Source organism: Ipomoea nil, unplaced genomic scaffold, assembly GCF_001879475.1.
Source record: "Ipomoea nil cultivar Tokyo-kokei standard unplaced genomic scaffold, Asagao_1.1 scaffold1421, whole genome shotgun sequence".
Classification (NCBI taxonomy): Eukaryota; Viridiplantae; Streptophyta; class Magnoliopsida; order Solanales; family Convolvulaceae; genus Ipomoea; species Ipomoea nil.
This window is the reverse complement of record NW_017617849.1, coordinates 573,427-585,123: the sequence shown is the minus strand read 5'-3', so window position 1 is coordinate 585,123 and position 11,697 is coordinate 573,427. Positions and strand designations below refer to the sequence as shown.

Below are 11,697 nucleotides of genomic sequence, written 5' to 3'. Positions count from 1 at the left end.
CTAAGAATATGGAAATAATTATGAATACATATATAAAATATTCTAGAAGATATATGTAATATAAATATAGATATTATTTTTCTTCACTCCCCCTCAAGCTCAAGGGTGGTACATGAGCTTGGAAGTAATGGCGTTGAATGTTTGAGGGAGGAGGCCCTTTGTGAAGATGTCGGCGAGTTGTTGATTAGATGGAACGAAAGTGGTGCGTAGTGTACCAGAAGAAATCTTTTCTCGAACGAAATGACAATCAATTTCGACATGCTTGGTTCGTTCATGGAAGACGGGATTGTTGGCAATGTGGAGAGATGCTTGATTGTCACAATGTAAATGTGCAGGATGAGCTGGTATATCTAGTTCGGATAAGAGTAGTTGGAGCCATGTAATTTCACTTGCTGCACTTGCCATGGCACGATATTCAGCTTCAGCAGAGGATCGAGAAACTGTGGTTTGCTTCTTTGTTCGCCAGGATAGCGGACTTGTTCCTAGGAAAGTACAATATCCTGTAGTTGAGCGTCGTGTGGTTGGACAAGAGGCCCAGTCAGCATCACAATATGCATGTAATTTTAAGGAGTTATTCGTGGATAATATGATACCACGAGCAGGAGACATTTTGAGATAACGCACAACTCGAAGAGCAGCGTGCCAATGTGTGTCACGTGGTGCGGACATGAATTGAGAAAGAAGATTGACTGCATAAGTGATATCTGGTCGAGTGACCGTAAGGTAGAGCAGACGACCAATCAATCTTCTATATATGGAGGGGTCAGTAAGAGGTTCACCAGTATCAGGAGTGAGTTGGTGGTTAACCTCTATGGGAGTTGAGGCGGGTTTGCAAGCTAATAGGCCAGTATCGGAGAGAATCTCAAGAGTATACTTCCGTTGATTTAGGAAGATTCCAAGAGAGGATCGTGCAACTTCTATTCCAAGGAAGTATTTTAATGGACCCAAGTCTTTGAGCTGGAATTGTTGTGCAAGGTAACGTTTGAGGATAGTAATGATAGTCGGATCATTCCCTGTAATTACAATATCATCAACATAAACAAGCAATATGGTTAGAAAATGACCTCGTCTATAAGTGAACATGGAATAATCTGCTTTAGATTGTGTGAAGCCAGCATTAGTGAGGGATGTGGAGAAAGTTGTGAACCAAGATCGGGATGCTTGTTTAAGCCCATAAAGAGATTTGTGGAGACGACAAACGCGATTCTCCCCCTTTCGCCCAAAACCGGGAGGGACCTGCATATAAACTTCTTCATGAAGAGTGCCATGAAGAAAGGCATTTGAGACATCAAGTTGATGGGTAGCCCATCTTTGTGCAGCTGCGATGCTTAGAACTGTACGAACGGTGACAAGCTTAGTGACAGGGGCAAAGACATCAGTGAAGTCCAACCCTTCAAGTTGAGAGTATCCTTTGGCGACTAGGCGAGCTTTGTATCGCTCTACAGAACCATCAGGGTTATATTTAATACGGTAAACCCATCGACAACCAATAGCAGACTTACCAGGTGGTAGAGTGGTTAAAGACCAAGTGTGATTGGCTTCTAGAGCACGAATTTCTTCTTCCATGGCTTGTTGCCATTTAGGGTCTTTTTGTGCAGCTGAGAAGGAAGAGGGTTCGATTTCTTTAGAAATGTTGTTTATGAAGCAGATGTGGTCTTCAGTGTATGGTTTAAAGTTGAGAAAGTTGGAGATGGGATATTTTGTGGATGTGGTCATGTTGCATTGGTAGTCAGAGAGGTAACTAGGAGGCTTTCGTTGCCTTTGAGATCGTTGTTGGATAGGTTGCACTTGCGTGGGGATGGGTGGGTTAAGCATAGGAGAATTAACCTCAGGTGGAGGATTTTCTGGTAAGGTAGGTATGTGAGGAGTGGCATTAGAATTCTTAGGAATAGGTGAAGTAGTTGGAGTACCATGTGCTTCAATGGGTGGTATGGGGTTTTCAGGAAGAGGTTTGGTAATTGGGGTATTGTGTGTTTCAATGGATGGTATGGGTAATGGCAATATAGGGGTGAGTGTTGATTGATCAAATAAATTAGGATCATTTTTAAAAGGAAAAATAGTTTCATAGAAGACAACATCGCGACTTACCAAAATTTTCTGAGAGTCAAGATCATATAACCTGTAAGCTTTTTGACCTTGAGGGTAGCCAAGAAAAATGCAACGCTTGGCCCTAGGATTGAACTTATTAGGATGATATTGTATAGTAGAAGCATAACACAAGCAACCAAAAGTACGTAAAATGGTGAAATCAGGAGAACAACCAAAAAGAATTTCAAAAGGAGTTTTATTTTGTAAGTTTGGGGTAGGGGTACGGTTGATAATGTAAGTAGCGGTTAAAACACAATCACCCCAAAATTTGAGGGTAGGCCCGCTTGGAAGCGTAAAGCACGTGCCACATTAAGGAGATGGCGATGCTTGCGTTCGACAACCCCATTTTGTTGAGGTGTCCCAGGACAACTAAGTTGTTGTAAAATACCATTTTGAAGTAAGATGTTTTGAAAATCAGTTTGTGTAAATTCAGAGCCATTGTCACAACGAAAAGTTTTAACACATGTGTTGAAATGGTTTTTTACATATGATAAAAAACGAACAAGTAATAAGAAAGCATCAGATTTATATTTCATTAAAAATGTCCATGTTGCCCTAGAAAAATCATCAACGATAGTTAAGAAATAATGATGTCCAGTACGAGTTGGAGTAGAATATTTACCCCAAATATCAACATGAATCAAATCAAAGCAAGCAGAAGTAGAAGTATGACTAATAGGAAAAGATAAACGTGTCTGTTTGGAAATGTGACAAACATCACAAGGATCTTGAAAATCAGAACAACCCAAAATAGAAATTAAGTGTTTAAAAACAGAATGTGATGGATGACCAAATCTAGCATGCCATGTATTAGGTGTAATGGTGAGTAATGCAGCGGGGTGTGGTGGAGAACTAAAAAAGTATAAACCATTGCGTTCATGGCCCCGACCAATCTCCGTCTTCGTTGAAAGGTCCTGAAACACACAATAATTAGGGAAAAAAATAACGGTACAATTGGAATCTTTAGCCAATTTTTGTACAGATAATAAGTTAAATTTAAAAGTCGGGACATATAAAACATCAAGTAAAACAACAGTCGAAGATAGGCGAGCATTACCAACACCATAGACCGGAATAGTAACACCATTTGGAACAGATATATTAGTCACCATATTATTAGGCATAGATAAATTATTTAAAATAGATGGGTTAAAACAGACATGATCAGTAGCACCTGTGTCAATGACCCATTCATTGGAAAAATTAAAAATAGAAGTTAGAGCAATAGACTTACCAACAAGGTTTGCTTTAGGCTCTTTTACCTCTCGTAAAAGTCGAAGTAATTGCTGAATGGAATCGGAAGAGATCTCTGACGAAGTTGATGGTGTCCCCATAGGTTGGCTATTTGTATTACCTTTTTTTGTAAAATTTGTGTCCAGGGGGATATCCATGCAGCTTGTAACAAGATTGTTGTGTATGGCCAGGGATCCCACAGTGTGCACACTTTGTCCGAGATCGATTGTTGTTAGAACGAGAAGTGGAAGCAGATGTATGGATATTGCTCGCAGATGATAGGTTGGCAGCAGCAACAAATTGTGGATGTTGTGTGTTTGTAGCTTGAAGAGCAGAATGTTCTGTAGAATGGCCACCATTACCACTTTGTATACGTTGGGATTCATCCTGTAGTAGTAAGTTGTATGCATTTTTCACAGTGGGAAGAGTGTTGTTGAGCAGCAATTGACTCCGTGGTTGAGCAAAAGTTTCTCGAAGTCCCATGAGAAACTGCATCAACCGGCGGCGTTCAATTTGTGCAATGTAGTCATGTCGAGCAGAGCATGAACATTTAGGAGGAGGATCTAACAGATTTAATTCATCCCACAGGGCACTCAACTGATTGTGGTAATCTGCAATGGACGCATCTTTTTGGTAACAAGTTGCAATGCGTTTCTCAATATCATAGATACGAGGTCCATTTGATGTAAAGAAACGATCTTTTAAATCTGTCCAAACTGAGGCAGCATCTGGGGCATATAAAACTGTGTGTGAAAGGGATGGATGTATAGAATTAAGGAGCCAAGACATCACCATATTGTTTACGCGGTGCCAACGAGCATGATCGGGATGGGTAGAGTCTGGCATAGGAAGGGAGCCATCAACAAAACAAAATTTATTGCGGCCTTTCAATGCCATCGTGATTGCCCGAGCCCATGGATTGTAGTTTTCAATGCCGGTAAGAATGTTTCCAACGAGAGTGGCGCCTGTACCATCAGAAGAATGTAGATAATAGGGATTCTCCGCATCAAAAGGAACAACATGGTGTTGTGATTGCTTAGCAGAGGTTGAGTCTTCATGAGTATTAATGGTGGTGATGGGATTTGTGTGTTGGTTTGAAGAATCTGAAGGAGTGGTCATTGGCGTGAAGTGATGAGGCCAAAAGAGAGCAGCAGAAAAACAAATTATTAGGGAAAAAAAATTCTACTGATACCATGTAAGGAATTGAGAATAAACTGCAAGCATTGTTGCAGAGAAATATGAAAAATATATATTGCATATAAGTTGTGTATTGAAAGAAGAATACAATGTGTGTATATATATACAACTAAGCTAACGGTAGGAAAAGTGAGAAAGGTAAGAGAACCAATCATCTAGGAATTTACCTAAACTATGATCCTAAGAATATGGAAATAATTATGAATACATATATAAAATATTCTAGAAGATATATGTAATATAAATATAGATATTATTTTTCTTCACTAACAGAGATTTTGTGAATCTAACTCTATATATGATGTGTATCCAAGTATATTGTAATGCTTAAATTTGATATTTTTCCACTTCCTCAATTAAAGATTTTGAGTATTAAGTTGATAAAAAAAATTATATTGATCTCACTTTTCTTTTGTCTTTATTAATTTATATTGTAGCAAACATGGAATTTGAGGATGGAATGACAAGAACAACTTTATGCATTTTTATTATTATTGCTGTTTCATGTTAAATTGTTGTAATATTATCAAACTTTTTTAAGTTGTAACAATTACTTTATTTCACAATTCTGATTTTGCATCAATATTCTTTATTTATTTGTTCAAACTATTCTATCCATCCACATCCAAAATAACTTATTATTATTTCAATTCGACTTTTGAGTACCAAAATTTACAATAGAAAATTTTGGATTCGGTCTTAAGTACCAAAATTCACAATAAAAAATTTCGAGTTCAGCCTTTGAGTATCAAAATTTACAATAGAAAATTTCGAGTGCCCAAAATTAACCAACCCGACTAATGCCCACCCCTATAAGCAGTCAACGCTAACAACCAGTATTTGGGAGTGAGAATTATGTTCAAAGTGGACAGATTCCTTGTGCGCACTAGCATTTGATTCTGTCTGTTGAATCATTGAGTCACAGTAATTTACATATTCTCACAATATTCTGTCGAGTCGGAGTGTGGGACCCTTAGAGTTGGGACTCAACCTTTTGGGAGAAGTCAACGCTAACAAGACCAGAGGATGGAAGAGTTCTGGATTTTCTCCAGTTGCCGGTTACTCATCCCAGCTGAAAGCGAATATGCAATCTCCACCCTTCCTTTTTTAGATGCCCACCGCAAAATTCTCGCACCCGTTTGATGAATTCCTCTTTTAGAGTTCCGCCGTGTGTCTCCCCGTAGTCCCGTCCGACATGGCATTCAACTCCTTCTGAAATCCGGATTTCAAGTCCGCACTATAAATTACAGTCCCTCAAGAACCACCCATCTCACCGACGGCACCCCGACACTGAAGTTTGGAGTGTCAAAATTAAAAACGTTAGAAAAGGGAACTCTTTTGAGGAAAGAAAACAAGACTAGTGATTCAGTGTATGTCTTGCAGAGCTCTGTAATCTCCGAATTTAGCTCTTAAAATCGCTGCAGGTTCTTAAATTTTACTTGTGTTTTGCGTAAATTTCCTGCCTTTTCGTTTCTCCGGTTAAATTTTCTTCCTTTTGTGCGAGAATTAGATAAAAGATGGGATCTTTGCGGCTTAGGGTTTCGTAATTTTACAAGTTTTATTGTAATTCATGTGTTCTTTCTGCTGTCTCTTTAGGTTATCTTTATTCTTGTTTCGTTTGATTTTTCGGACTTGATGCGTATATCTTTCTGGTTTTTCTCCTACCCATTGTTTGGCTGCACCTATCGTTAGAAACACTAGTAATTTAGTTGTTTATTCTCTGTTTGTTACTTAATTTTATATGCAGCTAATTTTGTTACTGATGAAAGGATTTTTCTTTGGTGCATTGCTTCAACTGCCATAAGTTATGGGAGAGGAAGATACTGTGTCTGAGTTGCCAGATGCCGCTGCAAATGGGAATGCACCCCTTGAGGGAAACAATGAGGCTGCTGAGGAGAAAAAAGAGGAGGAAAACAATGGTGTAAAGGACATGGAAGAGGATAGCAAGGAAGGTGATAAGGCGGAGGCTGAGAAAATGGATGTGGATACAAAAGAAGTGAAGGAAAGCAATGAACCTAAAGAAGATAAAATAGAAAAAGAAGAAGCAGAAGAGGAAGAAACTGGAGATGAGGGAAACAAAATGGAGGAAGAAAAGTTGGAGGCCAAGGATGAGCAAATGGAGGAAGACCAAGTGGGGGAAGAAGCAAGCAAGGAAAATGAAGATAATGTTGAAGAAGAGACAGATGGTTCGAAGGAGGTAGAAGAAAAGGAGTCTGAACAGCCTAAAGTGGAGAAAAAGGGGAAAAAGGGTGCTAAATCAAAAAGTGGTTCTGGAGAGAAAGGCAAAGAAAAAAAGAAAGAAGGGGAAGGGAAGAAGGAGAAGGAACCCAAAACTCCTGCAGCACCTACAATCGATCGTCCTGTCCGTGAACGAAAATCTGTGGAAAGGCTGGTAGCATCTATTGAGAAAGATTCTGTCAAGGAATTCCACATAGAAAAGGTGCTTTAATTTCTAGTATTGATTTTATTTATTTTTTCTTGTTTTTCTTTTTTCCTTTTTATTTTCATTATCTTAGCTCTGTGCAGTTAAATTTGATGTCCTATTGGAGAACTGAAACTTTAGGTCTGGTGTGCAGGGCCGTGGAACTGCACTGAAGGACATTCCAAATGGTATATCATGATACCATCCTACTGCTTCCATGTTTCTTTTCTAAGTATGCATTTTTGTGCATGTACATCCTTTCAGTAGGATATAAAACATTTCACTTATGCTGCTTGAGTGTAATTTGACCAGCATATTTGGTTCTCTCCAATGTGATAACATGATCTCTCTTGCAGTTGATGTCAGGGTGAGTGCAATCAATAAATATTATCTTTGGGCCCTTTGTTAGTTGTTACTAGGGACTAGGGAGTAGTTACTAGTTGGGATTGGATTATCGGTCTGACCCTTTGTTACTAGGGAGTAGGATGAATCTCTTGACTATGGGTTTTGAAGTTAGGGCAATAGATGAGCTTTCTGTAGGGAAATTGAAGTTTTATACTTTCTATAGTGGTTGAATATTGTGAGCAAATTTAAGTTGGACAATGTCAAATGACATGAACTGCATGTAAGTGATAGAGGAGTATTTGGCACTTGTATTTGTAGAAAAATAAAGTTCAACCTAACAAGGGAATACTCTCAAACTAGTGGCGGTAGATGGAGATTGAATTATGAAAGAAGGCTTAGTGGATTTAACCTCTACTCTTATTAGAATGTTCTTGGCACATTGCCTTGTATTTCTTCCTGGTTGTTTTTTTTTGTTTTTTTTTGTTTTTGTTTCTGTTTTTCTTCATGTTTTGGTTTTCTTTTTAATTTTGGTAGATTTTGGACAATATGGAAACATCTTGTACTCACCTTGCCTTTATATGCTATTCACTGATACTGTTCATAACTACTTACTGCTATTACGAAACAACATTTTCTGTTTCAGTGGCGTTCAAGTTATCCAGAAAGAAGAGTGATGACACCTTGAAATTGCTTCACACAATACTTTTTGGAAGGAGAGGAAAGGTGATATACTGAATATTAGCTCAGTTATCCTACATACTCTCTTGCTGTAATGTTGAATCCAGTTTTATAATCCATACTTGTACTTTTCTTTTTTCAGGCTGCTCAGATTAAGAGTAACATATTAAGGTTTTCTGGCTTTGTGTGGCATGAAAATGAGGTAATGAAAGATCCATTCAGCAAAGTTTAATTTGCTTTATGGCATTCTATTTTCATTTTACTGAGCAGTTGTGTATTTAATATGGTTTAGTTGCTTGTTCTCTGTTAATTTCTTCTTTTTGATGGAGCAAGTGAACTGGTAAATAAAATTTCATTTTTATTATATCAGGACAAGCAAAAGATGAAGGTGAAAGAAAAACTTGACAAGTGTGTAAAAGAGAAGTTATTGGAATTTTGCGATGTACTTGATATACCTGTTACCAAGGCTACATCGAGGAAGGTTTGTTGATTCTGTCTTCTTTATGGTAATTTTAGAAACAGATTAGTAGATTATAATCATCCTTACTAAGTATATTTTGGTTGCAAGCTTGTTCTCTTTCTGATAAACGTTCATCTGAAACGATTTCTTGAAAATGGACTACTCGATGGAAACTAATCGATGATCTTAAGTCTTAAGTCTTGCATCATTTGTATCTGCAGGAAGATGTAATTGTAAAGTTGATGGACTTTTTGGAGGCTCCACAAGCTACAACTTCCGAGTTGCTTGCTGAGAAAGAACAGGTTCTTCCACTCAAGTTCTGCTGATTTAGTTAGGAACTTTTGGTTTCGTTTTGTTATTTCTTAAATACCTGCTTTCATGTCGTTTGTGTTGAGCAGGCAAGTAAGGGCAAACGTAAGAGGGTTAGCAATAAAAGTGGATCATCAGCATCTGGAAATGCGAAAGGCTCAGCTAAGGTACTTTTTGGTCCTTAATTGCATTCTACCAATACTTTGGTATATTCATAGTTCCTTCACGATAAAGGATATTGGCTTTACACTATGAGCTTATTCGATGTGTTTTCTGCAGAGACAGAGGACTTCATCTGCATCTAAAAAGGGTGAGAAGAAGAATACACATGAATCTGAAGATGGGTCGGAGGAAGAATCAGAAGAAGAACACGAAGAAACAAAAGCAAATGGTGGTCCTGACAAATCAGAAGATGAGATTTCAGAGCATGCTGAAAGCGACGAGAACAATGAATCTGAAGACGAGTCCGAGGAGGAAAAGAAAAAAGAAAAACGAAGTTCAAAGAAGTCAACATCAAAGAAGGAACCTAAAGATGAAGCTGAGGAGGAAAAGCCTAAACAAAAAGAGACTTCTAAGAAATCTTCGTCAAAGAAGGAATCTAAAGATGAATCTGAGGAGGAAAAGCCTAAACGAAAAGAGACTTCTAAGAAATCTTCGTCAAAGAAGGAATCTAAAGATGAATCGGAGGAGGAAAAGCCTAAACAAAAAGAAACTTCTAAGAAAACTTCGTCAAAGAAGGAACCTGCTGGAAAATCTAAGAAGAGTGTTGCAACTCCTAAAAAGACTCCTAGCAAAACATCAAGTCAATCTAAGGTTAGCGATGGCAATGATGAAAGTTCAAAAGTGTCCTCAAGGAAGAAAAACACTGAAGTTAAAAAAGTTAAGTCCTCAACTCCAAAGAAGTCTGCTTCCAAGGAAAGCACAGGTAAGAATTTTTATTAGTTTGGTATTTTACTTAGGATGATAAATTCTTGCAATTCTGTCCTTTTGCATACTGTATAACCACATAATTGTTATTCTATCTATTTTGGTTATCCTTCAGGGAAAAAAACTGTGAAAGGTAAAGAGCAACCCAAAGAGGAAAAATTAAAGCCAACTGATGATGAGCTGAAAGAAGCAATATGTGAAATCCTTAAAGAAGTTGATTTCAACACGGTGAGGTTTTGATATGATGAATCATTCTTAAAATGATGGGACAAAATGACACTTACAAGTGGTACTTGAAACCGTGGGAGTTGTATTCAAATTTGTTAAGAATAACACACATAAATATCTTATATCTATACAAACATAGGTTATTGATATAAAATTTTCATGAATACGTATTCAAGACAAATGTACATTATGTGTGGTTCGCATAATTTCAGATCATATATTTTTTATTTCATGAAAGGATTGATAGCGACGCTTCCCTGTTTCATATTGCAGGCCACATTCACCGATGTTGTAAAGCAATTGGGTATGTTCCTGTAACCCCTTTTATGTGCATCATTTTGTGTACAAGGATAAAGCTCAGTTACTCATTCCAAAGAGTAGCCATCGAAGTTCCCCATTAAAAAAAACCCAAAAAAAAAAAAAACAAAATTGCATTGATTATAAGAAAATGCTGCAAGCAAAAAGCGGGGGCAGTTGACATATTTGTCGTTTTGAATAATTGTATTTTTGTATGAAACATTGTGTGCAAAGTTTCTCCTTTTACATTTTCGTGTGCATTCTTGTTATGCAGCTAAGCAATTCAATACAGAACTTAAGGCAAGAAAAGCATCTATAAAGGAGATGATCCAGGATGAGCTTACGAGACTAGCAGAAGCAGACGAGGAAGATGAAGGCGGCGCTGTAAAAGATGATAGACAGCCTTCTAGCCAAGGTGTAGATACTACTTGAACAGAGTGGATATGTGCCTCCACACCCGTCATTTCTCATTTAGCTGTGCAATGTTGTCTGTCCATTCCTAAATTAAGCCAACTATAATTTCCTAATTGCTATTCCATTCACCTGTAAAAGACTAGGGGATTTGAGAGGTAGTAGTGCTTAAGCTGTGCTGCAAGGATTAAAGCTGCTTTCTCTGTAACAAAAATTTGTAGGATCTTGTTTACTAGCTGTGTTTTTCTTTCCTTTTCTTCCTTGGGATCTCTTGCTGCTGTATTTTCGCTGCAACATATACTCATATCCTGCAGTAGAGTAGAGAAAGGTGGCAAAGATACTGGTGATAATATTGTGTATTCCAGATTTTCTGCATTATGGCCCTCATTCATTTGCCAGCATGTGGAATGGTTGGTGAACTGTCCCTGCTTTTGAAGCCTCCAATGGTGTAATTAAGTAGTGATTTGTCTCAGCTCGGGATTAGGGTAGTTGGTTCGTTGCATGACTTAAAGGTCATGATTGGAGGTGGGAGTGTGGGGGTTTGAATTTTTCACTAGAAACATGTATGGGAAAAAGGCGTAAGGATGATGAAAGGTCTGAATTGGATTCTTTGTGTGCACATGAAGATGATGATGAAAGGTCTGAATTGGATTCTTTGTGTGCACATGAAGATTAGGATTGACCGGTGGGTTGATTGCTAAGTACTACCTCCGCAGTAGCTCTTGAGGCGGGGTCCTGTGGGCTTAAGATTTGTAGAAAAGTATTACATGTCTCATATAAGGCGGTCATACATAAGAGTTATTATTATTTTTTTTTTTAGAAATATTGTACAAGCATTATGAACATAAAATTACAAATTTACTATATTATATTTGTATATTTAGTAGATTGGATCAAACCGTTAAAGTGTCAAATAAGTTTTTGAACTACTTGAGATTGTACATTGATCTTTAAAAAGTTCTAATTTGACCTTCAATTTTTTTTTTTTTTTATTTTTAAAATGTGACCAACACTTTTATTATCTTTTGGTGGTAGAACGTTTCTTTCTCTTTTTTTATTTTTTATTTTTTATTTATTTATTTTTTTAAGTTTGAGAATAAAT

The 11,697-nt window shown here is 37.5% G+C and overlaps 1 protein-coding gene across 5 annotated transcripts; it reads left to right on the top strand.

Moving 5' to 3' along the window:
• The first annotated feature begins 5,576 nt into the window (after positions 1–5,576).
• On the top strand, positions 5,577–10,954 carry LOC109187899 (DNA ligase 1-like). 5 transcript variants are annotated; one of them, XM_019338295.1, is made up of 13 exons: positions 5,578–5,942; positions 6,266–6,958; positions 7,095–7,128; positions 7,929–8,008; positions 8,106–8,165; positions 8,334–8,444; positions 8,645–8,725; positions 8,822–8,899; positions 9,012–9,264; positions 9,409–9,657; positions 9,775–9,887; positions 10,161–10,191; positions 10,459–10,954. In XM_019338295.1, the coding sequence occupies exons 2-13, from the start codon at positions 6,326–6,328 to the stop codon at positions 10,614–10,616; spliced, it is 1,881 nt and encodes a 626-aa protein (XP_019193840.1). In that variant the 5' UTR covers positions 5,578–5,942; positions 6,266–6,325; the 3' UTR covers positions 10,617–10,954. The 5 variants fall into 5 exon arrangements, with proteins under 5 accessions (XP_019193839.1, XP_019193838.1, XP_019193837.1 ...); XM_019338294.1 differs by having other exon boundaries at positions 5,577–5,888; positions 6,324–6,958; positions 9,012–9,657; XM_019338293.1 differs by having other exon boundaries at positions 5,577–5,888; positions 9,012–9,657.
• The last annotated feature ends 743 nt before the right edge of the window (positions 10,955–11,697 follow it).